Source organism: Phodopus roborovskii, unplaced genomic scaffold, assembly GCF_943737965.1.
Source record: "Phodopus roborovskii unplaced genomic scaffold, PHOROB, whole genome shotgun sequence".
Classification (NCBI taxonomy): domain Eukaryota; kingdom Metazoa; phylum Chordata; class Mammalia; order Rodentia; family Cricetidae; genus Phodopus; species Phodopus roborovskii.
Window position 1 is genome coordinate 1127206 of NW_026126623.1, and position 21932 is coordinate 1149137.

Here is a 21932-nt window from a genome sequence, read left to right on the forward strand (position 1 = left end):
AAGCAGGACCTTATCTTTCGCTTATGGGCTGTGACATAGGAAATGAGGCCTTGCTGAGCCTTTTCCAGCTTCCCTTGGTGTCTTTGTTGGAGGGATCATGGAGGAGATGCTGACAGGTGTGTACCAGCCACAGTAGGGAAGTGACAGTGCTGATGAGATGGTTCTCAGGGTGCGTAGTGTGAGAGTCCTTCCTCAGTGCTCTGTGCCTGGCAGTAGCCTCCTTTCCAGTCTTGAGATCTCCAAACAGGAATGCTGTACCATAAAATTGCATGAAGTAATCTAGATGTAAGCCCTCACTCTACCCCTGCTCCCCAGTACCAGTGTGATCCCAAGCAGGCCACGTGGTACTTATGTACTTTCAGTTTCCGTTGGTGCACAAGACAGATAGGGGCTGAAACAATAGTAGAACATCTGTTAAACTTACTGTTTTTGCAGAGGACCCAGGTTTGGTCCCCAGCACACATATCAGGCAGCTTACAAACCACCTGTGACTACAGTTCTAGGGGTTCTGACTCTCCCTTTTGACCTCTGTGGCCACCAAGCAGGTATGTGGTATATACCTGCTGTGTATATAAACATACAATCACTCAGACATACATGTAAAATAAAAATAAGTCTTAAAACAAAACCAAGGCAAATAAGAGCCCAGGAGATTCAACAGCAATACAATCAGGCTTATGAAATCGCAAAAATGGGCTGTATCACAGAAATGCTTGTAAACCTTTATAGGGAGTTGAGTGTGATCTACTGTAAATCCTTCTCTGAGTGTTGATTGAAACTCTTGTCTGCATTCCCCAGTAGGTCACATGGGACCTAAGCAGTCATCCTGGCATGCTTAGTTTCTGTGGCTGTTCCTGTGCTGACTTTCTACTCTCTGCCTCTATCTGCCTGTCAGTTAGGTGTTTTGCCCATTGGCTTGCCTGTCAAAGTGTGGAGGCAGAAACAAACCCACAGTTTGGGGTCTCTTCCATTTCTTATTCTTCTAAGGACCACATAGATGAGCCTAAGATTGTCTGAGTTGAGGAGAGGGAGTTGCAGGCACAGCACCCCATCATCACATGCAGAAATTATATCTAATTAAGTCCCTAAGTCTTTTTCACACCTCCTACATTTGTGCATTTCTTTTTTTTTTTTTTTTTTTTTTTTTTTGTGCCCAAGTGTCCAAATAACATTATTTCCTCTCTGATGCAATTCCAATCTGTTGATCTTTTTAGCTCTTGACTTTCTCATCCAGTGTGTTTGCCATCTCCCTTGGAAGCTTGTCCTCTTTGAATTAGAGGAACAGTTACCAGTATCCTCAATGAAGGGTCTGATACAAATGAGGAAATAGATACGACCCAGAAAGAACACCTTGGCCCTCCATCCTGTTCTTTAGTCATCACCTTGCACTGTTACTAAGCTGTTTCATGTAGTTCATATTTCCTCATTCTGTCAACAGGAATGTGATGAGATTGTTTTCTGTAGCGCTGTAGACAAAGCATGTGATCTTGGAAACAGCCACTTGTCAGGGAAGGTAAAGACACAGGTCAGAATCTCTAGTTACTGTGGTGTGTGCTGGATTGTGGTGCATGACCCCTGACTTCAGTTTTGCATTTGGTTGGTGATGGTTTCAGGGTGTATATGGAAATGTTATTGCCATCTTTGGGCTTGTGTGCAAGGTGCTGAGATGATTCTGAGAATCAAGACCTACGTAGGCATTGGTTTCAGACATTTTTTTCCTGGTCAGATACCAGGAGTAGAGCTTGTGGGTTGTTTGGCCTAGTGGGTGGGAACTCCTCTGTCTCACAGGGAAATCCTAAATTCTGAGGGTGTTTGGTCTTGGTGAGAGAAGTACATCTTGCCTCTGTAGAAATTAAAGGTTCACATTATCCTCTAGATAATAGAATAAAAAAAAAGTTACTCATAGTGGAAAGTCTAGAGGTATTAGATTAGAGTAGTAAGTACAGAAATTACAAGAGATACAGAGGCTGTGGCAGGAAGCAACGGAGGTGGGCAGGTTGAAGCCCTAAGATCCCTGCCTTTTTCCATGATACAAGAACTCTGTTGACATTCAGACATACTTGCATTGAGGAAAACAACCCACAATTGATTAAAGTTGGAGAGACAATGTCAGGGGTGTAAACTCTGTCCTTCGATCACACCAGATAGTGAGATGCTGTTACAGTTTGATTTGTAAAAATGGTGGGTTGTATATGGATGGCATCTTGGCTTCAGCCCAATCCAGAGAGGTGCATGCAGGACCCAACTACCCCAGTGTGTCTGCTTGTTTGTGTGCTCAGTGTTCAGAGCTCATGTCCTTGTCGAGTCAGTGTGGGACTCTTGCTGGTCCTCTGTGCAAGACGTGGTATTGGGTATAGTTCCTGGCCTGCCTTAAGCCGTTCTTCTACCTGTGTGTCACTGTATTAGGAGTAAAATGGGGTGAGTTTTCCTCTTCCCTTGAAAAAAAATTAAGTCAAATTACATAGAAAATAGACTATGTGAGCTGTTTTCATAGTTTTACATTTGTATGATTTATGTTAGTCGCATCTCCAGAATTCTTTCCATCTTGAAAAACCATATCCTATACCCCTTACAAACCAGTTCTCCACTCCTTCACCCCTTCTGTCCCTGGTAACACTTTATTTTTCTGTGCCTTTGATAGTCTGTTCTATAGTACTGCATATGGTAGAATGGTAGAACTGTTTTGATTAACATATTTTACTTAGCAATGTCCTCAAGGTTTATACATACTTTCCATACATAGAATCTCACTCCCTTTAAGGTGAAATATGTTCCATTGAGCATCTAGATTTTGTTTTTATCTGTTCATCCATTAGCCATCACTAGGTTGTTTCCATATTTTAACAGCTGTGATTGATACCGCCACAAACATGAATGTGTGGTCCTCTATAGTTTTCTTTGGATAGGTTAATTGTTTGACACTACATATTTAGTGTTCATACCCTAGAGTCCACAGTGACTGTCCTCTCCATTGCTTTGTAGGTGTTGAGGCTCTCACCATGAAAGTTTCCTCCTTGGACACGAGTATCTTCTAGGTGAACTCTTTGCTGGTCTTGCCTGTCTCTTCCTGTGTGTTCTCTCTCTCTCTCTCTCTCTCTCTCTCTCTCTCTCTCTCACACACACACACACACACACACACACCACTCCCTCCCCCTCCCTCCCTTCTTCCATCCCTCTGTCCCTCTGTCTTGACATCAGCTGCCTATTTGCAGGGACTTACTTCTATTCCCTTGTCCTGGTTTGGTGAAAATTTTAGTGCCTGCTTGACTGTTCCATCTCTGCTGTCTCAGACTTAACATTTTATCATGCCTTGCCATTTATCTGTCTACCTAGAGGGCCCTTATTTTGACCTGAGTGTGCATCAAGTCCACAGCATGACCTCTGTGTCCTGACTACAGCATGTACAGAGAACCTCCCTGGGTCACTGACACAAGAGTGGGTGGCCTTTGAGTTCAGGATGGGCTACCCCTTGAAGTGCAACTTTTTTTTTTTTTTTGTCACTGCTGACTTCCTAGCAGCCAGGAAACACTTAGCTTTGTAATACGCATTGTTATATATGTGTTGGAAGAATTAATAAATTTAGTTCCAAACCTGCTCTGAACCACAAAGAAGCTGAGGCCTTAGAGTGACAGTGATTGATCCCAGTCTTTTTGGATGGCTGATGAAGGCTCAGTGTTACCCTTGTAAAACCCCCAAATCAGAAACCTCCGTGCTTCAGGAGGTACAGGTAGGTACGTGTATGAACACACAAAAATTTACATGTATATTTACATATGTTTATATTTAACTTTTGTTTGTGGCCACACTGGGGGATGGGACCCCCCAGGGCTTCTTTCCTGCATGCCAGGCAGGGGCTGTCCTCCTGAATTACATCGCCCAGTCCAAGATGTATAATCTGACCCCACCATGGAGAATCACATCATAGGGCTGGAGGAGCATGTGAGCGAATGGGGTTTCCACATTGGTGATCAGCTAGATGTTGGTAACTAGTTTGTGAACATGAGCTCAGGTCACTTAAGGAAACTGGAACCTTGTAGGGCAAAGTAAGACAGTAAGACACTCCGGAAATGAGCACGTGCCCTGTGAGCAGAAAGATGTAACAGGTCTGATAGGCAAAGCCAGTGTGCTGGATGCTAGGGGGTTGGGGGCAGGAGATGACTTTACTTAGAATGCTTGTGTGCTTCTGAGTGGAAAGTCACAGCCTGGGAGAGGGAAAAGGAAGAGGGGCTTTCACTGGGGCTTGTTCTGCATGACTGCTCCCCAGAGCACTTCCCCCCCCCCCACACACACACATCAGCTTCACTGTTGGGAGTAAAGCTGAGGATGAGGATGAGGGCATATAAGGCTCAGCCTGGGAAGGCCTCACCGTGAGCCAGAGCATGGTGGCAGCTGGGAGTATTACCTACTGGACCCTGTACACTGTTTTTTTTTTTTTTTTTTTTTTTTAAATGGAGTAAGTAATGAAAAAGTTTTAGAACCTTTTACAGGAGTGTTGTTTAAAACACAAACACCTTGGATATTGGGCTTTTAGGTATTCTAAGACCAGAAAGGCATGTGAAATCGCTGTCAGAGCAAATTAAGTTGTTTTTAATGAAGATCTCTGAAAACGTTTGCCCTTCTGCTGAAGCAAACCCAACTCCAACCTGCACAGATCAGTTTGGCTACAGGTACCTTATGTGGAAGGAGGGGATACTGGAGTGTGTTTCCAAGCCTGGGAGCTAATTCCCTGTAAAGTTTCCATTTCTTAATTGGCATGGTAAGATAAATGCATCTTACCCATCTCTAAATTCCTTGCCACACACAGCCTTGGTTTTCATGTTCCCAGCCTTCAGAGCTGCATTTTATGCGCATAGATTTTTAGATTGTTTCTATGGTGAGATGGCTCTTGTGTAGGGTGGCAAAGAACAATTTGCACATCCAGATTACACTGTGCCTTTTTTAATTTCTGTTCTCAAAGTCATCCATGTAATGGAAATCCCTTACATTCCCGTCATTCTCTCACTCAATGTTTCAGGTGGCCAGAATGTCTGTCTGTAGGAAATAGAAATGTACATATACAGTGTAAACATGTCCTCGTTGACACATGAAGATAAAAGGCTTAACATGAATTGTGCCTGTTTACACTTAACACAGAGAATTCCATTCTGACAAACTCTTAAGTATTACTAGTGTTTGTTACAATAACTCACCACCCCTAATCAGCTTTTCTGGTTAGTTGTAGTTCACTGCAGGTCAAGCAAGGCCCAACTTCTGCCTCCCCTCTTCTCAGAGCTCTGGGGTTGTGCTAGAAGGCCTTAAAGGACAGCAGAATCAGCTGCTGGGGCTGGGGGAAGGGACTGTGTATCACCTCTTCCACTCCATTTTTTTCCCCTTGACCTTAATGTGTTTCATGTATTGTCTATGTAGGTTGCTTTTCTTGCCTGGCTAAATCAAGAAGTAGAGGTGCAGGGCTGAGGAAATGGCTCAGCAGTATGGGGACTTGCCGGTGTTTGAGTCCCAAGCACTCAGGTAAAAAAGCCAGGCTTGGGTGCATGAACCTATAACCTCAGCATTTGGGAATGTGGAGGATGTGAAGACAGGTGGATTCCAGGATCTCCCTGTCTAGCTAACCTGGCCGAAATGACAAGCCTCTGGCTCAGTGAGAACCTTTGTGATGGCAATAAGGTGGGAAACAAGAGAAGACAAGTCCTCTGCCTTTTGTATGAACAGGCAGGTGTGTGACCTGCAAGCACCAGAGCATGACACATTCACACACACAGACTGAGATACAGGTAGGTAGGCTTTTCCTGTGTCACGCTGCAGATCTTAGTGGGTACAGGTGGAGATTAGTCACGGGAGAATTAAGGGATTGTTTCCTGGGTCTCACTCCCTCCCATGAAATGATTGGAGGCTGACCCATTAAAGTCAGACCTGACATTTTTCACATGTACAGATTTTGGGTCTACTTTGTGACTTAGCAAGCCTCAGAGATGAGGCATGGTTCTGCTGCCTGCTGGGGAGTTTGAATGCTGTCTTACATGCAAAGTGGAGCAGTCCCCCAAGTGCATGCCTCAGTCTTGTTTCCTAGCCTCTGCCCTGCTACTCTCTGTCTGGGGGCCCTGCCCTTTATACTTGTTAGACATAATTTTGGGTCCTAGAAACAGAAAGTAGAGCAAAACTTTGCTTGTCTTCGAACTGTCTTCAGGGATTCCCCTTCTGAGAAGTCTTCCTGACCCACTGAGAGGCAGAGAGCTGTGAGTCTCTTTTCTTCACAGTCCCAGAATCCTGCCCATTGAGCTATGGAAGAATTTTTCTTTTTCCATCAGTTTGGCAATTGCTGGCGAGGGGTTTGTTTGTTCTCTTTGTACAAAGTTCAGAAATTCTCTGCCACACCTTTTAAGTCGTTTTGACTTTTACAAAGTGATGGCATCTAGAACTGGTACCGATGGATTCACTTTAAGAGAATTGATTATTACAGTGATCTACTGGCTAAGCCAAACTGGGCTTCTTGCACAATTCGAAGGCATTGCTGTGTTGGATTTCCTCCTCAGAACTGGAGGTGGTTGATTGCCCAATACGCCTTACTCCATCATCTACCTCTAGACCTGTAGTTTAAAAAAAAAAAAAAAAAAATTAAAATTCTGCTGTTAGTGTCTTTTATTTTCAGCCATAAACCATGACTCCCATATTTGTGAAGGAAAGTTGATCAAAGTTGAAAACATTTTGTTAAATGGAGAACAATATATCTTTGAGTGGGTCTTGTTGGTAGGTTACTCAGTGGTTTTGTTAACTTCCTTCCTATTGGTAACATTTAGGTTTGGGTCACAGAATAGAGGCATGCCTTTGCTAATGCTTAGTCAGTGATAACAGCTCTCAGTGAATCCCTGACAGCAGTGTGACAGTGTGATGCGGTTCTCTGTGTACCCTTGATGACAGTGAGAGACTGTGTTTCAGCCCTCAGCAAGCATATCCCTGGCAACAGAAACACAAAAGCATTCACCTGACTGTTGGCATTGTAGTAGCAATATCCCATTTTACAGGTGAGAAAAGTGAGTCTTAGCTGTGGAATGTGTTCACTTGCGGGTGTGAGCCCATAAAGGACTTTCCAAAGGGCATTCTGGAGTTCAAACCCTAGTTACGCTCTTTATCCCTGTCCAGGACCCCGTGGTTTCTTTCACAGGGTAGATGCTAATAGTGGAAACTCACCTTTTGTGCAACTCTTCTAGGGATTCAGATACCCAACCGTGGGAGGTTTTCTCATTCAGATGTTTTCCATTAGCCTTTCTCTCATTAGAAGTTCTTAGGAATTTATGTTTCAAATATGTGTAAATTGTTTATGCCATTCCCTTAAGTTCTGAGAATAAAAGTTCTGCCAGTTGACTTTGAGAAAATACCTGGAATGAATTGACTTTCTCACCTGAAAAACTTTAAGATGGTGTCTCTGCAGAAGTGAATTCTGGCCCGGTGCCGTGCTGCTGCCCAGCGGCCTGCTTTGCTTCCGATGTCCTTGTTCCCTGGTTGGACACTGCAGCTGGGGACTGCCCTCGAGTCCTGCCAGCACTGTCCTTTCTCCCTATCCCTGGCTGCCTTCGTTTCCATTAGCATTTACTGTTCGTCATAAGCCACCTGGGAGCTACCATTTTGGAACAGATCCTACATTCCGAAAGCAAGTGTCAGGGTCTTTTTGGGTCTGCCAAGTATCTGTTGGCTTTGAGAGGGAGAAAAGGTGTTTCACGAGCCGTGTACTCAGCTGTGAACAGAGGGTGTGTCTGCTTTGCACGCGGAGGAGTATTTTCCCTCACTGTGCATGGATTCTTTGACAGGCAGACATGCTACATTCACTTTCCTTTTTGTGGCATTCACAGTCCAGTTTGATTATCCTCTTTTTCTGTTTCTGTCACAAAATACCCAAAGACCAACATTGTTGGTCAGAATCCAAAATGGCTGGTTTCTGGGTCTTGCCTTGTATTTTGTGGCTTAGGCTTGTCTTCTCTTCTGAAATAAGTGGGTAGTTTCTTCCTACCTATTATTTCCCTTTGTTCTATAAATGGGGGTGGGGGTGTAAATGAGGAAATGGCTCTTCCATTCAAAACAGCTTCTAGTCCCAGCTTTATGTGACATATGGCTTCTGTCCCCACTGGTCTTCATTGGTCCAAGAGGCCAGTTGGCAGAAGGTAGCAGGTCCCTCATACTGTCTGCACATTGACTGCGCGTGACAGACACTTTCCTTATGTCTCTCTCTGCTTCTTCTCAGAGTCCTGAATTTTTGTCATCGGTTGGGAGTAATAACAAATGACCTGATTATAATATTTTAAGCTCATGTTTGATATAGTGACATAGTTCAATACTCCTGTAAATTTAAGATCAATTTTATGCATCAAATTTACAGTCACATAGAAGGGATATTTTTTAGGTTGGGCACAGGAAAATGGTGGGGTTTTTTTGTTTTTGTTTTTTTGTTTTTTGTTTTTTTTTTTGTTTTTTGTTTTTCCCCTTATTTTGGGTGAATGAGTTGGTGCCATTACTCTCAAGGACTTTGAGTCACCGGTAAAAGTGAAGTGGAGATATGTGAGCTGGGGAAGGAGGCAGGAGCTGGAAAATAGTTGGGAATTGTTGAGGCCTTTGTATTCGCATAGAGCTCTGAGGAGGTGAAGTTTAGGTTGAAACCCCGCTTGAGGAGAGAACAAGCAGTGTGTGAAGGGGAAGCCCTAACAGGCTTTGGGGAGGGAAGAGCTGGGCCTGTTGGAGGCTAGCGAGCAAGTGTGATAAGCAGGGGTATGCTAGGACATGGCACAGGAATAGATGGGCCTAAACGCTTAAGAAATCCTGTTGGCCTGGTATTTGGTCAAGGATGGGGGGAGGTGCTGGAGGAAGGTATTGCTGTCACTCAGGTTGAGTTACAGAGGTGAAATGACAAAGATGGGGCACAATTCATTTATACTCCATGTATGTGTCATCTGGTGTCTGCCATGTGATGTGTCAGCCCCCTGAAGTCAAAACGTGTGGACTAAATAGAAAATAATTTCCCCTCCTTCTGGAGCTACTGTTGTGATGGAAGCGATCAGAGGACATGAGAAGACAAGCTAGAGCTAGGCTCCCAAGATGGGAAATGAAGGGGTTGGAGGTGACTGAGCATCGAACATTACAAAGAGGAAGGAGGGGATTAGTTATGAGAGAAGTCCCCGAGGATCCATTAGGTTTGGGAGGGAAGCCCAGAGGTGGGTGCTACTAGACAGCATGTGTTTCAGGGGATGCTTTTGGCCCATACTTAGCCCCAAAATACATCTACTGCCTACTCCCCATCTCAGTGAGCTTTCTAGTCACCCATTCTGTTTTCCTCCCCCATTCTGATCCACTCCCTAGCCTCCAGATCTTGTTCAACGATGCTGATGTGTAGCTTGCTCATGCCAATAAGTAAATATGTAAATAAATAAATAATGAGTCTTCCCAATTTTTGTCCTTCACTGGCACATGCGCTGTCTAGTACCTTGCTTCTGGCGAAAAATAAGACTTTGTTGACTTCTGGATCCGCCTCTTCATCTTTTAAGCGGTAGTTATGTGATCCCAAGTGAACTGTGGTTGGAAGCATCAGAGAAGAGCAAACATGCATCAGAATCTTCCAGCATGTTTGGTGCGCCAAGTCCCTTCTGTCTTAGGGGCCTTGTTTTCTCTTCAGCAAAATGAAGGACCTAGGCCAAATGAATTCATATTCTAGGTTCTCACATTTTCCTCCGTTTTCCCTGCTATCCACCTCCTTGTCATACCCCTGCAAGGTTCCTTCAGTGATGGTAATGCCTGTGGAATGTCTCCTTCCTTTTTTTTCTACTCCACTTTGAGTCTGCCCTGGATTGGCCCTCTGCAAGGCCTTTCTTGGTCCTCTCTCCCCTATCGGATCCTGTAGAGGGGCCCTGTTCCTATGAGGATACTCTCAGCCTCTTGTTTGTGTCCATGGCCTCTCTGTCACTCTGCCTATCTCTGGCTTCTGTAATATCACAGGTTGGATATTGGAATAGACTTTCCCTGTGTAGTCCACTCATCTTGCTCTGTCTTGATTGACGGTTGTTCACCATGAGTCTTAGCTGTCAGTTTTTGCTACAAGCTTCTATGCATTTCTCATGGAATCAGATTAATAAATTAACGTGGCTCAGAACACTTTATGGTGTCTGAAAAGCTTTGGTAGTGGTTGGGGTTATGAAATACTAAGGAAGTGTAATAAACCAAGCCTTGTTTTTCTGTGTTCATTTCAAATTTTTTATAAAAAGGTTCAGGGTCTAGGTTTCTAGACACTAGAAAAGCTTTCATATTAGGTGATTCTCAGAATTCTGTAACTCCAGCCTCGAAGTATCTGACACCTTCCTGTGGTTTCTGTGGGCACCTGCACTCATACACACAGGTGTGTGCATGTGTACATCCACACCCACATGCAAACACACATGCACCAGAGTTAAAAATTAAGAAAAAGAAAGTTAGTTTTGAGGCCATTTTACCAAAAGAACTGTTGTAACCTACAAATGCATGAATTAGTTCCTCTACTTTTAGGTTATGTCCTAAGAAAATGCTCTTGGATACTGGAATACTGTTTATAATTTGAAAAATTAGAGATTTTTATCTTAACAATAGGGAATCAGTTAAAAGAAAAAGGGATGTGTACTTACTAATAATTTAAAACTACTTTCCCCTTTTGAAATAAAAAATAATTAGTGAGCATGTGTGCAGTCCAGGACATCTTGCTGGAGCTTGTTCTTTTCATAGTGGGTCCCAGGGATCAAACTCAGGATTGCTCATCAAGTCCCTGCCTTTCCCTGCCGAGCCACCTCACAGGCACATAGTTTTTCTCTTCAAAAAATGATGCTATAGAAAGATGGCTTGGTTAAATGCTCAAGCAAAATAAATCTATTTACAAATGTTATGTTCTTTCCTGATTTTATGTCATTTGCAGAGAAATGATTGTTGTCATAGGTACTTGAACACTGTTTATTTGTGACTGTTGAAGATCACTAATGATTTTTTACAGGTTTTGTTATTGCCTAACTTCTGTAGGAAACATCTTCCTCGATTAACACAGCATATTGTGTTAAAGTTGGAAGTGTATTCCTCTTCGTTCATACGATCTTTTGTTTGGTTATTTCTTCTGTGCATATCAAGTGGTGTCTGCTGTCCAGGTCACAGTAACTTAAGTTCCTGAGTAGACGTCACTGTTTGATATCCATCGAGGTGGACGCCATAGTACGTTCTTGACTCTTGGCTGTCGAGCTTTTGTCTAGGTATTGCTAGTTTGCCCTCTGCAGAAAAAGTGGAGACTGAGAAGCCTGGCAGCTTTGGGCTAGCCTGAGTTGTATCCTGGACTTTTGCCTTGAACTGAAAGCTGTTAGTGAGCATGTTGCACTGTATCTGGGTCACTGTAGGTGTATGAGTGACAGTAACCCGGTCGATGTGCAAATGTGTAGTCTGCAGGCTGTATCTTACTAGTCCACACTGAAAAGCTGAGTTGCCTTTTGTGGTAATACAGGTTTCATAGAAACTCACTGTTTGGGGTTCTGGAAAGTCATTTTAAGAATGATCTCTGTTTAACAATGTCTGACCTTGCCCTCTTGTTTCCCTTAAGTTTGTGGGCCCGGCATTGACATCCGCAATGACTACCAGCAGCTGAAGCGCCTGGAAAACTGCACAGTGATTGAGGGCTTTCTCCACATCCTGCTCATCTCCAAGGCTGAGGACTACCGAAGCTACCGCTTTCCCAAGCTCACGGTCATCACTGAGTACTTGCTGCTGTTTCGAGTGGCTGGCCTCGAGAGCCTGGGAGATCTCTTTCCCAACCTCACTGTCATCCGTGGCTGGAAACTCTTCTACAACTACGCACTGGTCATCTTTGAGATGACCAATCTCAAGGATATTGGACTTTATAATCTGAGGAACATTACTCGGGGGGCCATCAGGATTGAGAAGAATGCGGACCTCTGTTACCTCTCCACTATAGACTGGTCTCTCATCTTGGATGCAGTGTCCAATAACTACATTGTGGGGAACAAGCCCCCAAAGGAATGTGGGGACCTGTGTCCGGGGACCTTGGAGGAGAAGCCCATGTGTGAGAAGACCACCATCAACAATGAGTACAACTACCGTTGCTGGACCACGAATCGCTGCCAGAAAAGTAAGAGTGCGCAGACACGGGACTTCTGTTTTCTGCTTCTTGCTCATTTTCTCCTCCTCCCACTCCTTCTCTTCCCCCTCCTTCTTCTTCCCCTCCCCCCCTCCACTCCTCTGTCAGGGCAGGGGGAGGTTCTCTCACATTTCCACACTGCCTTGTGGAAATGTTTCCTGAGGATGGGGAGGGTGCTCTCCTGTGTAGATGGGAACCCTGAGAGTACCGGACTGGAGCCTGTATGGAGGCTACTGCGGTTGCTGTCAAGCCTGGTTAGAAATAATTCTCTGTATTTGGGGGCTAGAAGTTTACTAATCTTTACCTTCTCTGGTAAGAAAGGTGACTTGGTATGCTTTGTAAGTTCCTGACTCTGGATGAGCAGGATCTTCTAACAGATCAATTCTTGTATCCTTTGTGTAAAGGGATATGTAGCATCATCATCATCATTTTTGTAGAGCAAGAATTCCTTCTCACAGACAAACTTGGAATATAGTTGAATAGAGGAAAATCATAGCACTCCCCAGTGTCCTGTGAAAGTGACCCATGACTCTCAGAACATATGTTTAGGAGACCTGGTTTAATATGGAACACTTGATAGAGAGGAGGCCAATGCACTCATTTCCAGGAGCCCCTGGTTCAATCCCTGCTTGAGACAGCTCTATAGGAGGGTGTCTTTTTTTGAACCCTTGGGCTTTCATTTCCTTTTTTCTATACCTGTTGTGAAAGTCTTATGCAGTTGCTTAGTGAAAGGAACTTGAAAAGCATTCAGCTGTCCCAGAGTCACATGGTAGTACTTGAAGCTTGTTTGTTTACCTACAGCACACATAATTTTCTTTGTAGTATACCTGAACTCTTATTCTAATGTGATAAATGCCATGATAATCAAGTTGTTTTGTTTGTTTGTTTTAGCTAGAATCTAGCTGTGGCTCAGGGCATTTGCTGCATTGCAATCAATAATTCAACAATATTTAGACATAGTGGCCAGCAAGGTTTCCCTTACTGGCTTCCCTCAGCATTCGGTATTATTTAATGGCTGACCCACTTAAAGACCCAAAGAATTCATGTACCCTAACTACTTATGAAGCGCTCCCTCAAAAAAACAAAAACCCCACATGATGGGCCTGTCTAATCTGTGAAGCATGTATAATCAACAAATGCGAGGTCAGCCCTCATAGGTAGCCCTGATTTTAACATCCCTTTGATCAGAGCCCAAATAGGAAGTTAGGCCCTGCTATACTTTGCTGGGGGTGGGGTGGGGTTGTGGGGTGTGAGGTGAGGTATGTGTATATGGGGGTGTGTATATGGGAGCTTTAGTAGGGGCCTAGACCCCATTGGCCAGTATCTTGAACTGAGTGAAAGATATTTTCCTAGCTGATTAAAAAATTTCCTGTCTTTGTCTTAACTGTGGTTTGAAAAAAAAAAAAAAAAAACGGTAACCTTTTTGGTTGTTTTTGAGATAGGGTCTCAATCTGTAGTTTTGGCTGGCCTAGAACCTGCTACTTTTGAATTCATGGGAGTTCTCCTGCCTCAGCCCTGCAAGTCCTGGGATTACAGGAATGAGTTATTTTGCCCATTATAAACAAATTTCTGTTTGTATTTTTTAGTTTTTTAAACTGTTTAATGTGTTTGGGTATTTTGTCTACAAGTATTACTGTTCACCACAGGAGTATGTTTGTGATGTCCTTGGAGGGACCAGAGTTAGAGCCAGCTGTGAGTTGCCATGTGGGTGCTGAAAATCAAACCTGGGTTCTCTGAAAGAGCAGCCAGTGCTTAAGAGAGGAGCCATTTTCCCATTTGTTTTAAAGGAGGCTTGGCATTTGAAAATTTTTATCTTAAAAAGCATAATCAGAGATTTGGATTCAGAAATGAGAGTTCAGGGTGACTGTCCTGGCCAGATGGGCTCAACTGTGGTTAGGCTGTTCCTAGAGCCATTACATTACCCTTTAATGGTGACTGAACTAAGTATAGACAGGCAAGTGTTTGGGAAGCTTATAAGCTGTGCACAAAAGGGAAATACTGTTTACAGCATCATTAGATAATACCTGTTCAGCTATTCACAGCCACCTTTGTCTCACCATGGCTTTTTAGCAGTTTCTGAAGAAGTTCAGGGCAGAGATAAGGCCTGTGTTCTGGGTCAAAGTCTAAGGTCCATAGCCAGAAATTACCAAGTCATTTAAATTGCGTAGGCCGTAGTTTCTTCATCTTCAAAATGGCATGGATTCTGCTTCCCTCATAGAGTTGATTGAAGCTTAAAAAGAAAACAATGAACCAGGGTTAGGGGGTTGGCACAGTCCTTTAATCCCAGCACTCAGGAGACAGAGACAGGTGGATTTTTGTGGGTTCAAAGCCAGCCTGGTCTACATAACAAGTTTCAGGACAAGCTCCAAAACTACAGAGAAACCCTGTCTCAAAAAACCAATGGGGGGAAATTGAGCCCTGGTGCTAGAGTGCCTGTTGACTGAAACTGATCTTCCCAAGGCCGTGCTCTGAAGCTTTTTTCTTGGCCAGCTGTTACATTTCTGGTGACGTGTTTAGTGATTTCACAATGGAGTACTTGCTTAAAAACTCTTGAGTCCATTCAAGGATATTGTCTTCTTACCTTGTCCTGAAAACTCAGCCATAGTCACAGGTTCCTGCGGGTTCTCAAATTCTGATAGACTTATTTTCCTCTGCCTCAATTCCTATACAGTATGCCACCATGTGTATAGGAGCCACTAGCTGTGTGTGCCTGAGCAGTATGTCCTGCCTCAAGGAAGACCTGCTGTTGATGTAAAACTTCTAGGATGTAGTATAAGAAAAATACTTGAAAGATTTCATGCAGGATTTTTTAAAAAGTTAATTCTATGCTGAAATATACTGTGATGGATATACTCAAAAAAAAATAAAATGTGCTATTAAAAAAATCAGTTCACATGCCTCCCTTTTCTTCTAGACGTGGCCACTAGAATGTTTGTAACACAGATGGCTGGCATTGCCTTTTCTCTGGGGAATGCAGCTTCAGCGGCTTCCTTTGAGGCTAAGTTCTTTCCTTCATCGTCTCTAGACAACTGGTTTCAATCATACTGTCCATCCTGCCCATCTCCAGTCACAGCCCAAGATTGATTATCATTCAAGGACCGAGGGAAGGGCCATTGAGTCCTCAACAGAGTGCCCACCTTGAGTTCACATAAGTCATTTGAAATGAATGTGCAAAAAATTCCATTAAGCTGTCTCCTGCTGACTGATGGCAGAAGAGGGAAAACATCAACATCTGGAGAGAAATACCAAAGGGGTAACTCTTGATTGTGCATTACTAATGGGCTGCTCTTACTTGATGTCTGCAGCCTTCTTGGGCCATGTCTGCTGGCCAGCAGTGTGGAGAAGGAAGCCCACTAAAGAGGGGCCACTCTTGTAGCTGCATTCTCTGTATTTGTGAGGTGTCTTCATGTGTGATCATTGGGCCTGCTTTCCTTGTTTTGAAATGGCTTCTGCTTCTCCATCTTCCCCTGTAGCTGCTGCTTTGTCAGCCTTTTCTTCATCTAGACTTTAGGAGATGATGGTTTCCAATGAAATGTAGTCTGTTTGGGCTGCTGTAAACAAAATTTCACAAGCTCCATGGCTTGTAAACAATGGATTTTTTTCTCACAGTTCTGGAGGCTGGAGGTCTAAGGAAAGGTGCTGACAGGTTCTTTGTCTGATGAGGGCCTACTTTCTGGGTGCCCCTCATCTCCCCCCCCCCACACACACGCTTTTACATAGTAGAAAGCAGTAAGGCAACTTTTCTGGTGTCTCTTTCCAGAGGTAACTAATCCCACTTATGAGGGTTCCACCCTCGTGACCTAATCACGAATCCTCACCTCTAAACACCATGTTGTCAGACACTAGGTTTTGGCATGTGAACTTTAGAAAGCAACTATTCAGACTAAGGCAGGCAGGGCCAGAGTCTCAAGCCTTTCTCCCCCTTCATTATTTTTACTGGCCCTTTAGCATCCTCTTGTCATTATCTAACTGGCCATTTCCATCTCAAGTCCAGGATGGTTTTTGAACTTTTTTGTTTGTTTTCGAGACAGGATTTCTCTGTGTAGTACTGGCTGTCTCGGTTTGGATTTCTATAACTGTGAAGAGATAACCATGACCACAGCAACTCTTATATTTAACTGAGGTGGTGGCTTACAGTTTCACAGGTTTACTCCATTGTCATCATGGTGCGCAGCATGTTCACATGCAAGCAGACATGGTGGTGCTGGCTATATCTTGATGAGAAGACAACAGGAAGTGGACTGTGACACTGGGAGTAGCTTGAGCATAGGAAACCCTAAAGCCCACCCCCACAGTGACACACTTCCTCTAACAAGGCCATGCCTCTTAATAGTGACATGCTCTTTAGGGGACATATTCTTTCAAACCACCATACTGGCTATCCTAAAACTTGAACTCAGACATCCATCTGCCTCTGCCTCCCGAGTACTGGGATTAAAGGCACCTACCACCACAGGGCTTCTTTTTTAACTGTTTTTTCCTTGCACGGTCCATTTATTTCCTTATAGTGCTTTCTGGAACAGAGAAGGAACACACCTTTTTTTCCTGAGCTAGCTTTTGGAAGAGAAAATGTCACTTCTGTCACCATGCTGTGTCCTGAGGTTTAGAGTCTTCAGAGACAGTTTCTTGTCCTTGCTGTTGCAGCTGCCACATCTCAGCATACACACTACTTTGGGATAACAGAGCTTTGTGCCTTCCCCTCCATGGTGCAGCTGTCTTTGATGCCGAGAGTTTGGTCAGCACTGAACACAGTTGAGAGCCTGTGTGCTGCTGCAATGGTGGTGTGGTTGGTGCAGACTTAGGCCAGAGAGGCCTGGATGGATGGATCAAAAGAGGCTGGCTCACTAGATGTATCCACTGCTGATGTTGCCTCACCCAGCAGAATGTCGTCTGGAGCCTTAAGAATGGTGCGGGCGATGTCCCCTTGCTGCTTCTCACCACTGCTTAGCTTCAGTCCCCGCTTGCCCACCTGTGTGTCATACCCTTCAGGGAAAGGATGGCATCATGAATGCATGCAGCCTGACCAGCAGCCTCAACCTCACTGTCCTCAGCTATGACGTGGCCATAGTAGATATTGTTGGCAGTGGTGTCATTGAAGAGGACAGTGTCCTGGGGCACTACTCCAATGTGAGACTGGAGAGAGATCTGTGTCACCTGTGAAATGTCCTGTCCCATCTATTGGGATGCAGCCAGAGTTGATGTCATAGAAGCAAAATAGTAGATGTAAAATTGTGTTCCTGGCCCCAGATGGCCCTACCAGAGCCACTGTCTGTCCAGGCATCACAGTGAAGGACACATCCTGTAAGGTCTCCAGCCCATCAGCATAGATGAAATGTACATTTTCAAATGCTTCTGGCCCTTATGAAAACGAAGGGGCCTCCTTCACTTCTGTTTCCTCTTTCAGTAAGTCTTTCTCCATGTCAGTGAAGTTAGTCTGAGAGACATGCAGCACAAAGTCTTCGACCTGTGGCTTCTGCTCACTGGTGAAATATGCACAAAACAAGGAGCCAGCCAGGAGCCCAAGTCCAATCACCAAATTCTGGGTCCGATTCAATACAACCAGTGAAGCATTTGACTTCCACTCCAAACCCTGATATTTGATGATGGCCTCTCGATAGCATTCTACTTCATAATCCTCAGCATTGTAGTATTTCACCATCTCAAGTTTAGCAGAGAGTCCACTGCTCGTGCCCTAGTGGTGAAACTTGGCTTTCTACTCAGTGACCACAATAGTCATTATGAGGTAAAGACTCTTCTTGTACAGGAACTCAGTAAGTCCAAACATGGTGAAGTAGATGAAGCCAATAATGATGGTCTCCCCCAAGACCAAAGGTATCTAGCTACTCAGCCAGCGAAGCTTCTTGCCAAGGTCTCTCCAGGTGGATGTCTGGTCTGTGGAGTAGGCCTGGTTCCTTTCTACATCTTATGATGTAGTCTTCTTTATGAACACGTAGGGTATATGACTGTGGGAGAAATCAGGCCCAGAGCCCTAGGAGATACAGTCCTCAGAGGTCACGTATCGCAGGACCCACAGGTCAAACTGAACCTAAAAGGAAATAGAGCACACCCTTTTTTTTGGCGTTTTCTCTGCATCCATTCATATGAAGACCACCCCAGCAGCCGACCCTGGCTACAAATGGCATCCATACATGGAGCAAGAATTTCCATGGAAAACCCAACAAAAGCTTAAAAAAGGGTTCTGAATACACAAAGAGGAAACTGCACTGGGCTTCCTAGTCTCTCAGCCTCATACAGGCCATGGTGCAGAGACTCTGTGGTATACAGGCTTAAACACTGCATGACAGATAACCTCTGCAGTACACAGAGGCCGCAAACATCTCCAAGCCATATGGCATGCTACATGGTGGATTCAGCTTTTACTCATAGAGACTAAAAAAGGTTTATGGGCAATGTTCTGTAAGCGACTGATGGTGACATGGACCAGAGTTGAGGCCATAAGCGAGGCTCCCAGAGCTGGTGGTAAACGTACTCCACCAAATTGGAAAACTTAACTGGTTGGAACCAGCAGCCAAAATGTCCACTTTAATTTTAGCCATGTTGTTTAACAGATAAGACTCATGTGTTATGAGTAAGTTTTTCCTGCCGACCTGGGCCCAGAGCCACACCAGTCCCAATTAACACACAGACTCTGTATTTGATATGAACACTGTTGGCCAGTTACTATTTTCTTATCAGCTAGCTCTGTCTTAAGTTTTAACCCATTTCTATTAATCTAAGTATTTCCACGTGGTCTCATCTTACCGGAGAGTAGGGGCCGGCATCTGCTCTCCCCAATCTCTCCATGCTGAATCCTCCCTACCACTTCCTCGAATCCTCCTTGTCTCCTAGTCTCGCCTATTGGCCAACAGTGCTTTATTCATTAACCAGTATGAGAAGCATATTTACAGAATGACATCTCCCTCATCTCTTTTCTGTCTAAAATAAAAAGAAGGGTTTTAACCTTAGCATAGCAAAATATATCACACAACAGTTATCAAATAAGAATCACAGTTAACAATATTTAGCAACATTTAGCAAGATTTGAAGAAAATATTCCATCATCTATATTATCTTTGTGAGTCTAAAGTCCTATATGTAACTTATCTTTAATCCTAACTAAGGAAAACTATAAACATAAAACTATAACCATAACTATCTGTCTTCAGCTCCATCAAAGACCACAGAAGGATAATATGTAAACTCTAGAAATAGAGACAACTCACTGCCTGGTCACCTGAAGTTATTTTGTAGTGTTCCATCTTCAGTCCATAGTCCATAGTGTGTCTGGCAGACTCCAGCAAAGCAGGAAACTTTAAACTGTCTTCTTGTATTGGCAGTTTGTCAGTTACTTTTCCTGCAGTCCTGCAGACTGTCTGGCAGACTCTTCCATGAAGCAGGTACCCTGTAGCATTGTCCATCTTGCATCAGCAGTCATTTTCCTGTGGGTCCTGCATGTCCAGTTTATACAGCATAAAGTCAAACAGTCCAGACAAGAGCAGTATCTTGTCTAAATGGCTAGACTTGCCATATTGGAGGTAAACTTCATAATGTGTTTCTTTGATGTCCATGATGTCCATATCCTTTCCTGGTGGTGTTGCCAGGTCTTACTGTCAAGAAAAACCCTAAACCATTTTAAATGCCATATTCTGTAGGTCTTTGAAAGATTTGAAGAATGTCTATTTATCTCAAATACATCTCGAAAACTCAACTAACTTAACTCTAAGTTTTGACTATTATAGGTAACTATCTATAATCTGTACTACATTATACATAAGCTACTGATGGTGACATGGACCAGAGTTGAGGCAGTAAGCAAGGCTCCCAGAGCTGGTGGTAAACGTATTCCACCAAATTGGAAAACTTAACTGGTTGGAACCAGCAGCCAAAATGTCCACTTTAATTTTAGCCATGTTGTTTAACAGATAAGACTCATGTGGTCAGAAAAAAGATAGAGATAACATAATAAAGACAGATTCAGAGGAAAATAAAACCTCTAAATGATTTACAATATATTTAAAAATATAAGTAGGCTTGGGAGAGAAAAGAAATAGAATAAAAAAGTCCTTAACAAAAATAATAGAATAGCTGGGTGTGGTGGCACATGCCTTTAATCCCAGCACTCTAGAGTCAGAGGCAGGCAGATCGCTGTGATTTCAACTTCAGCCTGTTGTACAGAGTGAGTTCAGGGGCAGCCAAAGTTAAACAGAAAAGCCCTGCCTCAAAAAAGTAAATAATCAAAGTAATTTTAAAAAGCCACGTAAAGATAAAAAAAAAAAAACAAAACAACAAAAAAAAAAACCATACAAAGAATCTGGAAATTGTATGTTATTAAATTAACTAACTGCTGAGGGAGGAACAGCAGCTACTAAAAGACATTTAATTATAAATGCTGCTGGATTAATCCAACATACATGTTTTTAAAATGCCCTGACTTCAGAATTTAAGTCTAAAACATGTTACTTTGAAAAAGAGGTTCTGCTATCATTTCCACAAAAGATAAAAGGCTGTGGATTCTTTCCAGACTGATATGATTTAATCAGGCAAGACCCCCCCCCCCAAAGCAATGGCCCAGTGATTCAACATCCAAAACAGCTGTGACTATGCACCCTTACAGACTATTACAGCCAGGATTTGGTGGTGCACACCTTAGTCCCAGCACTCAGGAGGCAGAGGCAGGCAGGTAGTTTGAGGCCATCACTGCTCCTGAGGAGCACTGCCACCCAAACTGTCTCTAGTCTTAAATTGGCAGAGAGGATCTGCTCTCATGCTGTTGTCAGAATATCCAAGGCCCAGGATGCAGAATCCTGGACCCAAGGGCTTCTCAGTGGGTTTACTTAACATGATGATGCTTTGACACAAAGTCTTTCTGGTATATGATTTCATGCATGGACATCTTCTCTAAAAAACAAAACAAAATCATAGAAAAACAAAAGTAAAGCCTGAGACCTTACTGCTAAACTTGGCCTCTGAGTGCTTCTTAGCTTGCCAGAGTCAATAGCTTGTGATTGGCTCACAGTATCCCAGTTGCATGCTTGAAGGCTATGCCTGCCAGAAAATCCATGAAGGTGAGAGAGCCTGGCTACACTGGAAGCTAGCTTTGCTGGAGGGGCAGCCTTGTTTCAGTTAAGAAGACAACTACTGGGACAGTGGTCCTGTCCTAAAAATGAGTAACAATTGTCATTTCATATTGGTGCCTACAAGATGATCCGTGGTTCCCTTTATTGACAGAGAAAAACATTACCATCTTATGATGAGTTCAGGAACTCAACATGAAGGCTGCTAGTATAAGACAGACAATTCTGGGTCCTGTTGTTTTGTTCTTCCCTGATAGAGGTTTTTAAGATCTTGTTTATCCAACACTGGTCACCAGGGCTGCTGAGGCCTATAGAGAGTTGCCTCCCTCCCCACTTTCTTTGCATTTCTTTGCAGCCTGGCAGTTCATATTCCCTAGGGGAGAAAGTGAAAGGCTTGTTCAAGCATTTGTAAATCCCCTGGAATTTTTTGCTATGAGAGTCCAGCCTTGTGTTTGGCAGGATTTTATTTTAACTTTTAATGTTCAGCTATTTGGGAAGACCCAGAGTATGTTTGTCTGGAAATGTGGAGTTTGCCACCAAGCTCCTGCAGGCTGCTAAAATAGATCATGTTGTAAGCCTTGAGACAGGACCTTGGTGGGTAGACAGACCCAGAGTGAACAAGTGGGCTCTGGCTCATTGTCTTCATTCCCTGGGAACACCCCTGTTCTGGTCAGCTGCTCCCATCTTTATTTAGAAGGGGTCACATGCCGTAGGCCTCA

General features: G+C 43.6%; 1 protein-coding gene across 1 annotated transcript in view; it reads left to right on the forward strand.

The window, feature by feature from the left end:
* Window positions 1–21932, forward strand: part of Igf1r (insulin like growth factor 1 receptor) — a 277658-nt gene that overhangs the window by 38226 nt on the left and 217500 nt on the right. The window contains exon 2 of the mRNA XM_051206506.1: window positions 11585–12130. Coding sequence (XP_051062463.1) covers window positions 11585–12130 — 546 coding nt within the window. The remainder of the gene's footprint in view (window positions 1–11584; window positions 12131–21932) is intronic.